Below are 19,908 nucleotides of genomic sequence, written 5' to 3'. Positions count from 1 at the left end.
TCCCTCTTCCTCGTTTTCGATTCCGCTGCCTGACAATTGCGTAAATCGGGAGCAAAGACTTCCTAGTTCGCGCGATCAAGCAATCCTTACCTTGTCTTTCTATTTCTATTCAAGATCTCGTTGATTCTCAGTTTCAAATTAATATTATAGCCTTCGCGATTCAGACATTTTCAACATAATTTCAGCGAAGACACAGCGAAACACTTCAAACACTTTCGAACTGTGGCTACACACAATTAGTACAAAAATTTCTCACACATCACATACATATTAATTTTATATAATTCTCCAGACTATCATAATGCATTCAATTTGTAAGATAATAATATTTCTATATCCTCTATAGTATCCAAAATGTCTAAACAACCAAGCGCTAACCTTTAACATACTAATGCATAGAATGCATTCAATTTGTAAGGTAATAATATTTCTATATCCACTATAGTATCCAAAATGTCTAAACTACCAAGCGCTAACCTTTAATATACTAATGCATAGAATGCACTCAATTTGTAAGGTAATAATATTTCTATATCCACTATAGTATCCAAAATGTCTCAACAACCAAGCGCTAACCTTTAACATACTAATGCATAGAATGCATTCAATTTGTAAGATAATAATGTTTCTATATCCTCTGTAGTATCAAAAATGTCTAAACAACCAAGCGCTAACCTTTAACACACTAATACATAGAATGCACTCAATTTGTAAGGTAATAATATTTCTATATCCACTATAGTATCCAAAATGTCTCAACAACCAAGCGCTAACCTTTAACATACTAATGCATAGAATGCATTCAATTTGTAAGATAATAATGTTTCTATACCATCTGTAGTATCAAAAATGTCTAAACAACCAAGCGCTAACCTTTAACACACTAATACATAGAATGCACTCAATTTGTAAGGTAATAATATTTCTATATCCACTATAGTATCCAAAATGTCTCAACAACCAAGCGCTAACCTTTAACATACTAATGCATAGAATGCATTCAATTTGTAAGATAATAATGTTTCTATATCCTCTGTAGTATCAAAAATGTCTAAACAACCAAGCGCTAACCTTTGACATAACCTTCAGGAAACTTTCTTACTCTCCAATGACCAACCAGCTACACCGAAACAAAGTTTGCCAACTCCTTTATAAAGAATCCTCCACAAACCCGTGATCTTCGCAAGCACTGTCAACTGTGGGTCACCGAAGAGTGTGCCTCGAGGACTGGCATCGCCGCACGTGAATCTAAAATGTCCTTGAACCTCGGTTCCCAACTGCCTGATGCTCTCCAAGCTTCGATAGCCTGCCTCGAGTCAGAAACTCGGTGTTTTCTATTGTCTCGACGTTCTTCGCGATCCTCGTCGAAGCGGCATAGCAAAAAAAGGCAGCAATGCATGTGCAAGTACCGGGCAGCTCTCGGCGGGAACAGCATCGGGTAGCCTGGTATGAGACACAATTTCGCCGGTTAAAATTAGCCACGGGGTGCTTGGTGGCGATGCATATTTCCGCATATACCGAGTTTATTTGCGGTAACCGACGGGTACAAGTGCCACGGGGACTACCGGACGTCAAACAGGATCCGGAACGACCGTGTCACGGGGTCATCAACACGGAACCGATTCTCTTCGAGCCCCTACGCCGCCGCGAAACCGTTTTACGCAACCCCTCGAGCCGGTTTCAACGCCCATTAAAATCGTCTTGCCCGTGACCAGGCGGTATTTGTTTGAATCGCTGCACGGCAAGCGGTAGAAACACTTCTCTCCGACTTTGCCCCGCCGTAAATCACACGGTTTTCGGGTCTGTCCCGTTTACAACGGGCTGTAAAGTCCGTAACCCGATTGATCGTGATGGAACTGGTCCCGGTATTTCCATTTTATCGCATTGGCCGAAAGCCTTCTCGCGTTTCTCGAGGAACCCGGCGAGACCGACTTCTTTCCAGGAAATTTTCGATTTCTGCGGCCTCGTCGTGCCCTAATTAATTTATACAACTTCTTCGGTAACTGTAACAGCGAAGAGAACAGTTTTGTCTGGGTGTAATTAGAGGGCGGATTTCATGGGCTTATTATGGTGAAAATGGTGGAAACAGTGAAGATTTAAAAGAATTCTTGAATGACAATGTAATATTGACAATTTACTGAAATTAGTAGGCAGAGAGAAACACGAGAAGAATTTCTGAACATTGTTCGAAGAAGAATCTCTGTTATTTGTGATTAAATAGACTGAAGATATTGTGCATTCATGGTGAAAATAAGTAGATGAAATTTAGAATAACTTGATATAATATTTACATAGTATGAGAGTATAAAGAGAAGAGAAAAGGAAGAGAACGTCACAGGTGTTTCTTAAAATTGTCGAATATTGATGAAATTTCTTAAAATTGTTGAATTGGAGATTACAAGACATGGGAAGAACGTATCAAATGAGGCTTGAAATTTTCTATTAACGTTTCTACTACCTTGCAGTAACAGAGTACTGCCCTCAGAGAACGAATTTGCGGAACCGTTTGAAATAGCACAGCATCATGTATTCGTTACGAATCGAGGACGCGTTTCTTATGTCCAATAAGTTTTCCGAAGTGTTCGTGACCGTTCACGACAAAGTAGCCGATCACGATGACTACAGTGCCAGGAATGCTCGATCGAGTCTCCTTCGTTTCCTGAGAAGTTTACGTTTCCGTCGCGTCGCGCGGATGACCATCGAAGAAGACTCGAGAAAATCCGATGAAACAATTTCCCGCGTCACGCTCGGCGTTTGCCAAATCTCGTTTGGCCGGTGTAAGGCCATTCCGGTCTAACTTCTTTGCACGCTTACGTCGTAACGCCAGTTCCATTCGTATTTCGTTTTCAGGCTCACGTGGACTTGTCATCCTCGTTCGAAAAATTATACATTCGTTCATTTATCAGATTTACAGACGAATTTTCGACAGGATGTAATTGCATTTTCTCGAAACCCTCGATTTATGTTCACAACTTCGTAACGTTACTATACCAGAATCTTAGTTATCCAAATTATTCGAAAGAAACATGAATTTTTGCATAATATAACATAATATAACTTGATTAAAAAAAAAACAAATTATTTCGCGGTGTAGAGAAATTACAAGGAAAAGTTGCTGTTTAAATTGAAGTGGCGAGAGGATTTGTTTTCATAAATCACAAGCTGCGCACTCTTTTTTCTATACTACTCTTCCTTTTTTAATGTTGAATCTCGCTTTCTGATTTGTCGACGTAACAACGAAGTTTCCAGTCAATTAAACTACTATCATTTAGTTAGCAACTCTACAGACTCAAGTAAAAATCTCAAAGGTAAAATTAGCAGTTTGTAGATCGAGTATGTGGCAAGTAAAAAAGAGGGGGGGGGGAGACAAACGAGGGAAAGTGTCGATATTACCAGGACTTCCAGGAAAATGCTGGCTCTCCGGATCCATTGTCGCCTCCTGAGAGTGGCGAACGTTCCACGATCAGAGGGAGCTCGTTTGGAGAGGCTGGGATGGCCCAGATTGTGGTCTATAATCGGACCGGTATAGAGACACGGTTTGTTGCCTTTCGGTTTTTAGCTGGCTTCGTGACGGCCCCACTACGTAGGCAGAAACAGAATGAGAAAGAGAGAGAGTGTGAGAGAGAGAGCATCGGCCACGCAAAACTCTGACATGTTCGATCACACGAGGGGACGTCACTTAAATGACGTCCTCTTTTTAGACCACGTTCGTGCCACGCGAGCCACGCACACGTGTCTTTTCCGGAGTGGAACGCATTTTCCGCGCTGCTCGCTTGATTTCACCGAGAGACGCGCTGTCACACGAGTTGGGACATCCCTTGCATGAGAAACAGACTTATAATTCTTGAAAATCACAACGTAAATTCGCTTCGTGTTCCTGTCGCAACCGGCCTCTTAAATCTCAAGAAATCACAGCAACTTAGTCATTCTAATCGAGGCTGCAAAATAAAAAGTTATCAGTGATAGTTTCTTTTTCATAGATCGTAAAAATCCTACGGACATTCTATGATAATTCAATAATTTTAAAGTTAGACAAAGTGTTGTGTTATACGTATACACACAGCGATGCGAATAATTATAAACTCGCAGTAACTCTTACATTATTAATTATCGCTAACAATGTAAACGTTGCTTTGAGTCCATAATTATACGCAGAGGAAAGAGTCGAATAAAAATTTCTGCTTGTTCCGAGAAGATTTAATAAGTAGAAACTGAATTAAGAGTAATCTCAGGCCTCTTAGTACCAACACGATCGTTAGTACAGCATATCTGGCATATCTTAATTGACTAAAAATATTCGAAAATTTGATTAATGGATAGAAAGGATAGAAATTAATGGATTCAACTTCTTCGGTCGCACGCTGTCGTGAACGCATAAAATCCGCGCTCTAGTTATAGCTGACGTATAGAGGAAGATGGTGCAGAAGCAGATGCGTCGAGAGACCGATGAAATACTTTGGTTCTGCATTTCAGATTCGACGGGCGGCCTGGTATTTGGCATACCGTTGTCACAGTGTTTAGAGAACGATAGGATCGCTAGAATCGCTGCTGGCGAGGTCGCCGACATCGGTTGCCTGTCAAGGAGCAGCAGACACGGGAGCAGGACAAGTTTCACGAGCCTCATCGAGCCCACCGTGGCAGCCAAGACCGATGAGGTAAGTAGATTGGTCCTCGCCTATGTCAGACAACTTGATGAACAAGGTGAGACGGATATACAGGTTTATACGAACGAGCGCTTTTCCTTCTGTCTATTTTATAATCGAGAATCGAAGTATTTTATGCTGGAAACGTTTGAATACATCTATTTAGGGCACCGACGAGTTGTCAATCTTTTTCGCATTCTCCTGCGACTTTTGAATTAGCTGCACGCTTGAAAAATAATCGTGAAGGGAGAACTGAGATATTGCCAAGGAATTTCGAAAATTTTTGCGAAATATAAAAGTGTCTTTAGTCGACCAAGAATTCGTATATTTAACTGTGAAGTAATTGCTTATTTACTGGCGAGCCCAAATGTTTTAATCATTAGATAATTTTAGCAAGTTTTATTTATCTCATGTTCAACTCTTCGATTAACTCGTAGAGTCAACTCTTCGTGTAAACTCGTCGATTAAGTAGTACATATGCATGTTTAATCGGACCAATATGGAAATTGTACATAATCGTTCTCAATATTTCTTAGAATATAAGAATTGGAATATAACAATTATCGGAAAACTTTCATAGCGCGTCAATTACAAACATAAAAAACGAAAGACAAAATTAAAATGAAAAGTCAAGAATTAAGATAAGCAAAAGGTATTTTAAAATAGCCTGTAAAGCAAATTTTTACTTCCGCATAAAATGTCGCATCATGCTCATTCTATCTCTAGCATTTACTGCTGCAAATCATGTTTACCTGCAATAAAATCAAACAGAACAAATAAGAAACAGAAAGTAGAGTGTACCATTATACAACAGACAAGATAGCCTAATGTCGAAACGTGTAGAATATCCATTAAACTGACCTCTAAAAGACAACTCCATTCCGCCCTCGAGCTTTCTAGTAATTTCCACAAGTAGAACCAGCCAGTAATGGTCAGACACTCGACTCGAGTGCCGTTCACAAGCATCCACGTTCTTCGATCTCCCACAAAGATGTTCACGAAAAAGAAACCAGTAGAACCAAAACTTTGTAGATATTTTCTCTGTATCCCTCTATCCGGAATAATTTTTCATAAAAATAATTACGGTTTAAGGATCGACGTTTTGATTCCGATGCGTACATCGGACAATTATACTCGTAAGTATAATTGTCCTGGAGTAGTGGCAACTAAAAGTTTCCTGAAACGTGTCCGCGACATTTAAACGTCCTAGAATAATTTATGGACAAAATATCGACAAGTTCGGTCTGGAAAATCGATTCGGAGTATAAATTCTTTCGGAAACGCCTGGCACGGTGCAGATTGTCCACGGCAACAAAGTGGCAGAGAAGGTTTATTTTGGCAGCTAGACCGTCGTCTTTCTGAAACGGATCCCGAGCAGGAATTACGCACGATAAAAAAAAGTAGAGAAATCGCCGTCGGCGATTTACAATCCGAGATTTCATTCGGCGCTCGTTACTCGCGAGGAGGATGTAGGAAGAGGTGGGAGGAGGTCGGGGCTCGGCCGCCCACGCCGCGCCTGGAAATCCGAGTCACCTGTTTTAGATTGACGTTAACTAATCTGCGCGCGAAACGCTCTCTCGACTTGTCCCGATCGAAATTTTCAGCGTCCGTTCGGTCGGTCGGAAATATGGCCACGGCGAAAATAGATGCATCATACGAATAGTCGCGCGGCTATGCTTTTTTTTAGATGAAATACGCTAAGCATAGCGGTGACGCAAGACGTAATGGCCGATTGTAATGGTGGTTTTTTTGTATTCTTATGCCTGGTGTACGGTTGCTCTGTAAATTCTCCCTGTCAGGTCCTCGATGGCCCGAGAAAATGGATGTCACCGCGTTTAGGAATTTTCTTTGACAAATTATTGACTGGGAACATCCCAGAAATCAAGGACTGTAATTTTCAGACAATATAGTCTTATTAACCTTTTATATGGGAATTAACTTCTGCTCAACTCATCGGCGATTGTTTCTTCAGAGTGAAAATTTATATTATCGCGTTTAAAGTAATAAGAAAAATCGCTTTTCACTTATTTTAGAAAATATATAAATTAAATGAACCGTTTATTTTGAAAGTGACATAAGCCACTTTGTTTTTAAGTCGATATATTTAAGGGTTTGCGTTTTAACACGTTTAAAAATATGGATGCTAACTTTCGAGAAGATTTACTTGTACTTGTTATCTCAGGATACTGATATTTTTCTCAGTACAAATAATTTCGTATAAACATGAAAAAATCACCACTTTTCATTACGGTAAAGTGACTTATGCCACTTTCAAAATAAATAATTTAGAAAAATGACTGACATATATTAATTTTGTCCGACGTATTTTACTGAAGCGATGTTTTGAAAGGACAGTGATTTACTAAAATTGTTGAATAAATTACATATATGATAATAATTTATACCATGAACATATTTAATATAAAGGTTTGATTTAAATATTTTTTATTTTAATATTAAAAAAAAACAAAAATAATTAGTACATTTTGAAACATAAGTATAAGTAATTTATATGAAAATACAATTTATATGAAAAATAAACGGCGCAAATATTTCCGGCGTAGAAAGAATTAATTTAAAAAATTGAAACAATTATTTCGAGGTTGTTAAATATACATATATCCTGTTACGTGTTATACAGTTATCTTCAGAATATCCTGATACCTTCAGTCTACTGCATATAAAAAAACGTTATAGTGGTGCAAATTCGAAGTTTCACCACATGATCACGCTAAAATAACGCTAAATCAAGCTCTTTAAACAATTTCATGACGAAAAAAGTTATCATATTCATTGAAGTTGTGGCGAAATATTTCGTCATACAGAATTATGCTAGCGATTGATTTGCAAATAGTCGTCTAAATGTAACAGATCTGAGCTTCTTAATTGCTATTTTATAATAGCTACAGCCATTTCATTCGGAAAACAAGTTACCTTGATCAAGATAATCTATTAATTTTGTTCAAGAGGAAATTATTAAGCTTCCTTTAGACGTGATACGTTAATAGTGAAATGTACAACAACTACATCCCCGACAACTGTTTGAATCTGTTGTAATCCGTCTTTAGCCAGGGTCGCACGACTGAATCTGTACTAATTGTAAGCCATAACTAAGTTTCCCTTAGATGTCTCCAATCGTTAGATCTGACGCAAGTTACGGCCTTCGCCTTTAACCACAATCATTGAAGTTAGTGATTTGATCAAACTTTTACTTGACTCATTAGATCCCGATTACATCGAAATTAAATTACATTACAGTCGTACGTAGCGAGCAACTTTCTCGAGCAAGTTTGAAGCGACGTTCGTTTAGCAGAGTCTCTTGGAGCCTCGGTGAGTTCCATCGAAATCAGGGGATGAAGGAGGACAGGCGTTGACCCAGCGTGTGAAACCGCGAGAAACCGAGTTGCAATGGGCGTCGCGTGACGGACACCGGTCGTGATCATGAATGCGATCATAAACGGCGTCATCGGTTGCGTCAGTGTGTCCACGGATCGTGTGGACGAGGGCGAGGGCGTTTATCGATGGCCACTTGCGCGTGCTCGACTCGTCTAACCGAGCCGAGTCGAGCCGAGCCGCAAGTGGTTATTTTTTGACGGATACGTCAGAACGACGATACGCCGGCGAACAGCCGTTTATTCTATATTCCGCCGTCCACCACGTTCGAGAATACGCCTCTTTGCCAAATCCTCTTACCGGATTTAACTAACGTTACTCGCCAATTAAATGCCAATGGGCGACCCTGACGTCACGTTCACTGCACCCTCCAAATAATCAGGGAAATGAGGATAAACGATGTCGCGGGCACCTTCGTCGAACTGCCTGTCCGTAACACGCAGAAAACGATGCTTGTGAATTGTTGAGACGTGTGCAATCTTGGGAACAACTTTTCAGTTATTGGAATTATTGAAGGAAAGATTGCTGAAGCTGCAACTCTGTGAATTAGAAGTTTTGAATCCTTGACTTTGTGAATTCTTGAATTTCTCTCTTCATCCTAGGATAATTGAATTTTTTCATTTTCGAATCATTGAATTATAGAGTCGTTGAATATTTGAATTTTTGAACCATTGAATCTTTGAGTGGTTAGTCTTCGAATTCTCTAATCATTAAATCTTTTAGTCGCCGAATCTTGGAATTTTCGAATGAGAAAACGTTTGAATTTTTGAATGTATGAATGTTTGAATTTTTGAGTTTAAGTAATTTTTAAGTAATTTTTTTCAGTAATCTTGAATTTTTGAATCATTGATTTTTTTAAATATTGGAACTCCCGAAACGGTGAAGCCTTAAATCTTTGAGTCGTTGAATCTTTAAATCTTAGAATGTTTAGACTTTTCTATCTTTAAGTGTTTAAGACTTTGCATTTTTTAATATTTGAATCTTCGAACCTATGGATCGTCGAATTTTTGAGTATCTCAAAATTTAGAAAAATTTTGCAAGACCTCCAATCTTGGAACGTTTGAAACTTCGAGCCGGTGAATCCTCGAGCTATAAGTTCGTTAATTCCCGAGCCTGTAAATATAGGAGCGTAAAAATACAAGTCCCGTTCAGCAGTTATGAAACTATCGCTGTAAAAATGATATAGTAGCGATCACTAAATTACGCTGGCGGCTTCTCTATTTTTACCATATTTTCAACTCTATTTTTCTGAAAGCAATCTCTTTCGCGACCGGAAGTAAATGTTTTGGTTTCAGAAGCACCGGCGCCACCTGGCCGCGTAACACTTTTATTCTTTTTCACCTCGTGTTCAGCACGCGGAGAACTCTGATCAAGCCTCTCTCCCCACGTTATTTTAAGAAAGTCGAAGATTCGACCTGTGACTCGTGATTTACGCGATTCAATCTTAACTTGCTATCCGCGTTTACGCTATTGCGTATTGATTTTTCAGTTTATGGCCCCGCCTAGAGCGATTTGTTCAAACACGTGGTGTAGCCATTGGAAACAGGTCCGATTTGATCGTCCCTACACCACGCTTCGCTATTCCGATTCCATTGAATTCGAAACACATAACAATCTTTAAATCCTGATCGAATTGCCCAATTATACGAGCGTGGATCGTATCCGCAAGTCATTTGTGATCAAATTCAACGGCGAATCCGCGAATAGAAAGCAGGAAACCTCGAACGTGAATTTTCATCAACTTCCCCCCAGAAATAGAACTTCGTTCGTGTAACAGAAATGAGTGATTCACGCTCTGTGGATGCAGCGTCGATTTATTGTGACGTTCGCCACGACAATGCCACCCTCGACTTCCGGGAAACCGATCGGTAGTGAAGTCGGACGCTTTGTGTAAACGAGTGGGAGGGCGAGCCGAAGGATCGTTCGAGTGATTTAAACTGACGTCCCGAGCGCTCTCTATTCTGATACAACCTATCTCGCTTTTTAATGATACAAATTTTCGTAGAAACATTAGTTTCTCGACTGCATGTGTTCCAGAAGACTGTGTCATAAATAAATAAAGACAGAAAAAAATCAAAGAAAGAAATAAACTAATTATTTCAGTCCTGAAGCTACTTTTGTTAAAGATAACTCATTCAGGTATGAAACTAATTTAGTCAGAATTCTGTGACCGTTTATTCCCTAATGACAACATGTTTGTATTGAAAGTTTAATATACAACCCTGTGATTTCAAAATTGTCGACTTTGGAAGCTGATTGTTGTTACTTGCACATTTAAAATAAAGAAAGGAATCAACTAATTATTTCAGTCCTGAAGCTACTTTTGTTAAAGATAACTCATTCAGATATGAAACTAATTTAGCCAGAATTCTGTGACCGTTTATTCCCTAATGACAACATGTTTGTATTGAAAGTTTAATATACAACCCTGTGATTTCAAAATTGTCGACTTTGGAAGCTGTTTGTTGTTACTTGCATATTTATGGCGCAAGTAGAATCATGCCGCAATAGTCAGACGAGATATGGAGTAATCGACTATTTTTTACTCAGTTTCCAACTCATTTAGATTCAACACAGAATATGTACGACGATGTTTAGTTCTCTGCCCACCTAGCTTGCAAATTACAAATTACCATTTAACACTTTGCATTAATATTTAACTGTTCTCTTTTTACTCTTGATGAAAATATAGAAAATGATATTTCATTTCACAGAAATATATGCAACAGTGGGTGCAACATGTATTCCCCTTATTTTTTTTTTACAATTTTTGTACCGGAAAAACGAATTTATGTTGCAACCGAATATTTACGGATTTCGTCGATTTTTCGAACGTAGGGCACTCATTGATCAAGATAAAATAATTACAACTAACGAAACATAGGCGCTGTAATTTAATCGAACTACGAAAGGTCGCCTAAATTTTCGGTAGAATTCGATGGAACGAGAATATTGCTTTTCGAATTGTAGAAAAACGAGTGTTTAGGCAAACTTTAATTATTGCTAAGTCGAGCAACGTACGATCGTTCAATCGGGCTCCCTCTCGATCGAAAGTCAGATCGGTGGGCACGTGTGTCTTATTTATAAAGTTCGCGGTGAACGTTTCCTCGGTGTCGCGATGAAAGGCCACAAGCTTAAATAGCCCCGGCGGGATTGATCGATTTAAAACGATCCCTCGGGGATGAACGACGTAACGTTGCAGCACGACGTCACGCGTCTCTTGGATCGACGGTGACGTCACGGATCGTGGACGCGAATAGATCCACGATGAGAGAGCGCTCGTTTTAACCGGGGAATTAATTAAGCCACCGAAATTTTGCAAGACTTTCTGTCGACCGAGCTCCATCGATTATCCGCCGGCAATGTTGCTATAGAAACTCGTTGGACCCGTCGATTATTGCGCGGGTTCTGCGTCATTAGCGAGCTCAGATTCTTAGGCGTTGATAGAAACAGTGAGACGTATTTCTTAATCAATAATAATAATAATTTTTTACACTCTTGCAACACATGGCGCGGGTAATAGTTATGGCTTTAGAAAGAAGTAGACCAAATAGAAAAGATGCTAAAGAACTTATAAATTGTAGAAAAAAATGTCAAGAAATTAACTTAACCATCCTTTATATCAATTAGACATATTTGACCTTACATCTGAAAGCCTCAACAGCTTTTTGCACACAGTTGGGCAAAAAGTAATCAAGTAATCAATCAGTAATAATCAATGATTAACTATTATAACCTGTTAATTATTATAAATTATTATAGATTAGTTATATATATAACTAACAAGTTATATATATAACTAACAAGTTATAATCACCAAGATTACCTTTTAATAAAATTCTTAATATATGTTGAAGTATTATAGATTCGTTATAGTAACTAACGTTAATCATTAATCAGATTCTTTTCGGCCAACACTGCATCTGTAATAGTCAATTGTCACTTTATTCCACTAAAATATTACTTCCGTCTCATCTCACCACAATTTATCATTTTCGAATACAACGTTCCAAACGTAAATGTTTATCCTACATACCATTGTATCAATTTAAGAAATTATTAAATTTGCAAAATAGAACGAAGAATAAAAGCTCTGTTTTGAAATCGAGAGATAATTACGAATAATCGTGACGTTTAATTGAAGTGACGCAGCAAGTACGAAGTGAACGAAGGAATAAAAATTGTGTTCCAGGGTGGTTCGTGCGAGTCTCTGTCGTCTAAAGGGGGTGCTTTGACCGGAAGTGATTCCGGTGTCCTGGAACTCAGCGACAGTGGCGGGGGAGGGCCTCCAGGGGAATGGGACGCGGTACCCGCAGTAGTCAGACAATGCATCAGGCATTTGGAGATCACGGGTCTTCGAACGCTTGGAGTGTTCCGGGTGTCGCCTTCGAAAAAGAGGGTCAGACAGGTGAGCGAAATGTAATCTTTGATCCTCCACGATTCCCTGGAAAGCGGTGAACGAAATTTACGTACTGGGAAAACTACAATTAATTGGCAGACTGAATATGAAAATTACACGTATAATATCAGACCGGCGTTTAATGATCTTGTTGTAGAAGAACCACAGAATTAAGGCTTTCAATTGAAGAATGAATGACCAATGAATTAATAATTATTTTGTTACGATGAATACAATATAGGAGACTTCTGTGTGCTTATAGCTGCGAGAAGACTTCGATTGCGGTCGGGAGTCTAAAATCGGACCCGACCAGTGTCCCCACGATGTGGCAGCACTGTTGAAGGAGTACTTTCGAGATCTGCCTGACCCTCTGCTATGCAGGGACCTGTATCAAGCCTTTGTCCACACTCAAAGTAAGACCAACTTGAATGGAGATTATATTATAAGTAGCCTATCTAAGCTTCTTAAGCTAAGAAGGATATTCTTGAATGTGGGACATTCATTAGTATTTCCCATTCAAAGCAATCGCGTAAAGGATATATTAATACTATTGAACGGGCACTGATTGCTGAACTAAAATTATAGAATCTATAGAATACTTAGAAATTACAAAATCCAACAGATGGAACGTGCAGTTGGTTCTTACGTCTGTCTCTGACTTGCTTATTCTACTTACACACAAACTTATCGATTTTCTCTGATCATATTTATAATAAAACATTGCCAGACATTAGAACTGTAGTCTACAGGACCTATAAGTTATTTTAGGAACGTAGTTTTAGAACTCGATTGTATAGCTCTAGCGCAAATTTTTGCCACTTTTTTTTTTCTTCGTCTCTGATGTATAAGTATCTCGAGGCATTGAACAGATCCGGTTTCTTGCAGAGATCCGGAACAGGCGGCTTCAGCAAGAAGCTCTTCAGCATCTCATTCAGCTCCTGCCCACGCCGAACCGTGAGACGCTCTGGGCACTTTTGAACTTCCTCAGCGTGGTGGCGGCGAATAGCGAGGATCAAAAGAACGACGCGGGCGAATGGATGCCGGGCAACAAAATGGACACGACCAATTTAGCCACAGTGAGTATATATCCTTCACTTCCCTCCACGTTAATCAAAGACATCTTCTAAAACGTTAATCAACAGGGTGCTAGCTTTGTGACAATTTGAGTAGGTCAGAATCATAGCCATTTCGACAATTTTAACTTATGTGGCTTAAAATGTAGTCCATACACGTCAAAATGTTAATAGGACAAGTGAAAGAAGGACAATTAAAAAGTTACTTTAATTTAAAGTAACGTTAATTTAACGTAACTCTAAATTATCTTAACAATTTGATTAGTAAAAGTATCGAAAAATTAAAAATTATTAATTTACTGATTAGCAACCTGTCGAGAAATTTGCAGTGACAATTATAATATTAACAATTATAATTATAACTATAATTACAATTATAATTATGACAACAAGTGACCTTGAATAACAACATTTTCATTTCCTCTGAGACTGTCATTTCATGGAAAATGGAGAAATTATTATTTAGATATTATATGTAATATTACTGTAATATTACTATATCACAATTTCGTACCTCCAACTATCGATGTTTATTCTTGGAACATTCTTGTGTACACAACATTATGCGTGAGTTTCTTAGCTCAACATTGTTCATGCCGGTGTTACATAATTGTTTCCGATGCGTTGGCTAAACTTGGGGATGTTGATCATTTTGTTAAGGTATTCGCACCGAATATCCTTCACTGCGTGAAGCCAGGCCAGCGGTCAGAGGTGTCCGCCGAGAGGGCGGAGGAGAGGATAGACGTAATAAATGTGGTCAGAGCGCTGTTGGAACACGCTGCCACGTTGTTCACGGTGCCGGCTGCCCTTCTCGATGAAGTCTACCTGCACATGATGGACACCCACCCAGTCGAATTGGATCTCGCCCTCTCTCGACGCTCCGAAGAGTAAGTAATTTACGAGGATCTTATCCTTATCTCCCCCCTCGACGATCCCGACGAACCTGCTTCTATTGACTTCTCTCTTCTTCGAAGTATCGATACTTCGACTTCGTACAGCATCGAACTATTACTACAGAAAACGTTTAACACGTTGACTGTCGCGTCACCCGTATTCGGGTGACAGCAAAAGTTCTCATCAGGCCACGTCACCCGTAATTCGGGTGACGCTGATTTGGCTACTTACAAAGGATTTCCGAAAATATTTGGACAAATATTTTACAGAAGGTAATGAAACTATTGAATTCTTATAAAAATGGTTTATTAAAAAAATGATTCGCAGTGTATAACATTAAAACATCCTCTGCAAAGTTGAGGTTGATCAGGACAGCTTGGACAAAAAGTTGTTTGTTTTTTCAGATATGCTCGTGCCTCTGATCGGTCCATTTCGTATCTTTTATTTGAACTGTAGCTTCCTCAGTACCATCAACATTTCTTTCTTCTTCCATGACCAATTCTCGTAAAATCTCGTCAATAGTATCTTCATTACATTCATTATCACTAAGATTATATTTATCAGTATCCAAATCAGAATCTGACGATGTAATTTTATTTATGCTTCTCCTTCCGGGCAATCCGATCTCTTTTCATTATTGAAAAAAATAAAGGCAGAAATTTTAAGTTATACCATTCGGTACTCGGCAAAGATTCCAACTGTTCATGCAGGAACAGAAACAGATATGAATTAACAGCGCACGCTTCCTATAGCGGCACGGGTGGCCTGTAGGAGATTTTGTTGTAAATACGCGTGGCAGTCAACGTGTTAAATTGAACGAGATTGCGATTTTGCCATAGATAATCTTAGTGCAAGCTACATTTCTTCATTGTTCATTCATTGAAATAAGTGTTTAATCCGATAATACATACGTGAACTTCTGAAACAAAAGTTCCCACATGGGGTGCTCATGGACCCCCAGTAAGAAGTGACATTTACTTGTAATAATATATGAATTTCTATATATTTTTTATGTCTATTAAAATTAGTATGATATAATAGTATAATATAATTAATATAATATATGTACGAGAAAGAAGGGAGGGGAGATAATGATTTGGGTCCACACTGGACTCCCACGTGTGTACTGCCGGGTTACATTGAGAGACATTAAGAAATGGATGAAGTGTTGGGCATTTTTTCATAGGCAATTACTAAATAAAAGATTTAATCTTTCTAAAAGAATATAAATGTAAGTTTCAGCTTTCTTTTAAAATTTTTTAAAAGTACAAGTCCTACAAAATGGCAGACTAATTCGTTGTTTTCGAAACCCCTTCTCGTAGAACACTGATTGCTGGCCGTCATAGTTAGCAAGTAACGGAATGTCTGAATTAAAAAAAATGTTGTTGATTCATAAACTAGGAACTATTATCTAAAATATAGTGCACGGGTTTTCGAGAATTGTAATAATTGCAGGAATAGCCGCAGTTTGAAGAAAAACAGCTATTTTTACCCGACAAGATCAACTTTAAATATTTATTAAATGATTAAATAATTGACATATGAATAAAATCGTACGCTACATTGTTGACTACTCTATGTAGGAAAGTGCAATTTTGAGAAAAATATAAATAAGTTTTGAGATAACTTTTCTGTCTGACAAAATACGATTTTTGAAACAGTCGCTAAATATTCAAATTTTGAAATATCATTTTGACATAACATTCTATACACTTGAAACTTTAATAAAATCAAGAAAGAAAATAATTTTTTTAATTTCTTTGTACGGCATCGCCTTTTGAGTATCAAGTATCGCCTTTGCACTGAATGCGAACTGTATTGTACCACAAGATTGTATTGTTGAACCTGTTGCTACAGAACACAAAATTTGTACGCTATTTGACACCTAAACGATTTCATTGTTAAAAACATTGTGATTGAACACCGATGACCCACGAATTCATTTCAGTGATCCAGCTGTCTGCTTTCGATCTTCAAACTGTGTAAAAGTTCTGCAATTCAAAAACGAGGAAATGAAAGAATTCATCAGACTATCCTTGCATCGTCCTCCAGTAAATGCAGCATAAAACAGTTTTCAAGAACACGAAACGTTTCTTCCCCTCAAAAATGACGCTGCAACAAAGAGTTGTCTTAGCAACCTTCTCGAGCTCGACAAATTCGCCAAAAAATCCACGGCGCAAACTAACAACTTGCGGTTTCGTAACTCTGTCTGTTGAGTCTCCAGCTTTTTAATACTGTACTATCCTGACGACAGACATCCAAGAAGCGACGGAGAGACGGAAAAAGTTAACAGATCGTTTCGTGCGTTTTTCCTCGCAGGCAATGCGGAGACGAAGCGGACCCGTGCAGCGAAGCGGAGACGTTCTCGGTGGAAGAAACCCTGACGACGTCGACAACGACCACGGCTGGAACGACCACGTCGGCCAGAAAGGTAATCGATCGCGATTGATACTCGATATCGCTATGACGTCGACGGAACCCTCTTATCTTAACGCGCCCAACGTCCGACCGAGGCCATCAAACTCCCACGCACATAAAATACTGTCTTCCTCGAAGGGGACGCTGTATCAGCCGGGACCCGCAATCTTTGTTTTCTTTGCCACCTCGTATTTTACCATATAGAGTAGTTTTCTCATATAGTAACTACTATGTTTGCATTGATAACAGTGTAGAGCGTATACGCGTTAGGAAAGCCTTCAGGTGATTCTGACAACTGTAATAATTGTGTTTGCTTTCCGCGAACGTTTCTTCCGTGAAACGAGTCTGTAGATTCTGCCAAAGGCAACGGTATATATTTTTGTAACATGATAAACGTTTAAACATACGTGGAATATGCTTCGACCGAAATCTTCCAACGACGAAATTAAGTTTTCTCCGATATTTCTTAATCTATTCTAGAAAATAAGAGTCGATTTTTCAGTGACCAACAATCAGGCTTATTGAAAATGTAACCACTTTTTAATAACTATAATCCACCGATAAACTGAATCTCTTTTGGTTAACGAAAGTGCCGTTGCAGAATTTCCCATATTTCGAAACAGTTTCGATGTGGTCTCGCTGATGAAGAATAATTAAAAAGTAGGTAAATGAGCAACTGGATGCGGCTGTTACAGGTGTGGACAAGAGAACAGTGTCTTCATCAAACAGCCGGAATAGGTGGAGACATAGGTCCAAGGCCGCGGCGGTCAAAGAGGCCCGGAAGCCGCAGAAAGGAAGAGGGCAGGAGTAACAGTGTGGACAGCGGATCGAGCGAGGATCCAGCGGATCCACGGCGAAGATCGTCACCCATGGTAATCACCGCCAGCCTAACGATACCAATGTCCGGAGCGTTCACGTTGAACCTCGACGATCCGGACATTCCTTACATCGAGGAAGCACCGAAGCAGCCCACCGTTCCTCCTAGGAGACAGAGGCAGCGATCGATCTCCGGTTGCAGCGAAGGTAGCTTACTCCACATATAATATTATCACGTCGGATTACTCGCAAGAATATGTCTATCAAGATCTAAATGAGCACTTTTGTTCATCGTAGATCTGAAACTGGTTATTTGGTCTGGTAGCCCCGCAACTAAAAAAAGCTTTTACGGTTAATTAGCACGCAAAGATTAGCGTTGAATCATCGTGCTTCATAAATCAAACGTCCTACAATGTGGTTAATTAGCGGACTGCGGATTGTGTGCACTCTCGACAGAGATGAACAGGAAAAACACGAAACAGTAAAACCAGTGGCAGAACCTGTGCCTGTTCACTTTTTCTACCATCCTGCAGCACCACTCGAGTTCTATCACAGCCGCAGATTTCAATCTGTTAACTCTTTGTAGCTCCGCGTAACTTTGCTGTCATTTACTGATTTATCATGTTTAATTAAGCTAACTTCGCTTTTAGCCATATCGTGACAAAAATAACGCTTTCCGTTATCTCGGAATGTGAATTCATTGTTGATTTATATTTACAAATTGATGTTTGCTGAATTTGAGTTGCAGCGATGTTAAAAGCTATGAAGGATTAAGCCAAAAGAAATCAATTTCTTTCAGTCTACTCACGGTCTGTTAATTAACGCTATGCCGTCCGGTGGCACCACGCTGGTGCCATGCAAAAACTGTCTGTTGTATGCCGGTGGTACCACTTTGGTGCCATTTTAAAAAACCGAAATAACATTTGAACTATATTTCGTGGGTGTTAAAAGGCAGCAAACTAACTATGTCACTGTGCTTATTTAACTAAGAATTAAGTACGAAAATTCTTGGATGCCATATCTTAATTTTAGGAATTTATATTACCGCCATCTTCGAAATCTTTTTTAACACGTTCCGTGCCGAGCTTTTTTTACTCGAATCTTCACACTTTGATATTTTACTAAAACTTGATGTATTACGTGCAATTATTAATTCTCGTACACATAACAACGTAACAAAAACTTATCAACGCCCATTCTTGCGGTGGAAATTGATTCTTCGATTCTAAATTTCTTGTAAACAATTTGTTCAGTTCACTAAGTAAACATGCAAGCGTGTACCATCGATGGTACACGTGGCACGGAACGTGTTAAAATCTAAAATTTCCAAGCTATTATACCGGCGTCAAACAAAAGAATCATATCTAAGATCTGCGGACAGCATAGTGTTAAGCTAAGATAACCTAGGTAGCGCAATGGATCAAGTCTAATTTTTGTGCTTAAATAAACTATAATAGGACAGAATTGACATTCGACAAAATGCAGCGTCGAATGACAAATTTAGCTCACATACTGAAAAGTCTAAGGAATTATGTTCAAAGGTGGGAGGCACGGAAGCGACAGCGCCGTGGGCTCTTCGGCAACCTTATCCGGAGACCAGGCCCCTAGTTCACCACCATCATGGGCGTCCTCGCCACCAGCCAGCCCCGACAGCGCAGTGACAGCCGTTTCCTACATACCCGACCAGCAAGCCGTCCTCCAGAGGGTTTCGTTCACCACCTCGAGCGAAGTCCGCCAAGTGACCAGGTCGAACAACCAAGAGTCCTCGAGGAGCACCGCGGCACCGTACACGCCGAGTATCACCAGCATCGGTGGCGCGGTCCTCAGGTGAGATTCCTTGCCCTCTCGACTATGCACTGTCTCCAGGAATTAGGCGAATCAGCGTCCTGGTATTTGTGCCGGACATTCGGGCCGGTTCGATAACCCTGGCCAATTTGGGGCAACGTACAGCATGCGTTCGCCTAGATATTTGGGTATTGGGTCATCCAACTAGCTCATCTGACTATGAAAAAGTCACTCGTTGGTTCAAGTTACTTCCGGTTTGACATGGGTTAAGCGAAATTGGTCTATTGTTATTTATTGGCTGATTATACGACAGAATCTGTACAGATGTGCCTTCAATCTTATTTTTATTAAAATTATCGGAAAATTGAATTGTCCAAGTTTATACAATCTTTTTTGTTAGTTTCTGTGTTATGAATATTTCTAAAACGTCATTTGATCATTTTTATTGCTGTTACCTTAACTTTCTTGGGCGAAACAAAATTTAAAG

The 19,908-nt window shown here is 39.3% G+C and overlaps 1 protein-coding gene across 2 annotated transcripts in view; it reads left to right on the top strand.

The window, feature by feature from the left end:
* RhoGAP102A (Rho GTPase activating protein at 102A) overlaps positions 1-19,908 on the top strand; it is a 35,871-nt gene that overhangs the window by 12,484 nt on the left and 3,479 nt on the right. The window contains exons 4-11 of one of the 2 annotated variants that reach the window (XM_076519684.1): positions 4,474-4,655; positions 12,229-12,444; positions 12,698-12,848; positions 13,321-13,511; positions 14,169-14,395; positions 16,722-16,833; positions 17,516-17,843; positions 19,163-19,463. In XM_076519684.1, coding sequence (XP_076375799.1) covers positions 4,474-4,655; positions 12,229-12,444; positions 12,698-12,848; positions 13,321-13,511; positions 14,169-14,395; positions 16,722-16,833; positions 17,516-17,843; positions 19,163-19,463 — 1,708 coding nt within the window. The remainder of the gene's footprint in view (positions 1-4,473; positions 4,656-12,228; positions 12,445-12,697; positions 12,849-13,320; positions 13,512-14,168; positions 14,396-16,721; positions 16,834-17,515; positions 17,844-19,162; positions 19,464-19,908) is intronic. The other variant, XM_076519685.1, reaches the window with a different exon arrangement.

Source organism: Megalopta genalis, chromosome 3, assembly GCF_051020955.1.
Source record: "Megalopta genalis isolate 19385.01 chromosome 3, iyMegGena1_principal, whole genome shotgun sequence".
Classification (NCBI taxonomy): domain Eukaryota; kingdom Metazoa; phylum Arthropoda; class Insecta; order Hymenoptera; family Halictidae; genus Megalopta; species Megalopta genalis.
Note: the sequence above shows the minus strand (reverse complement) of the source record. Positions and strands in the feature narration are given on the sequence as shown.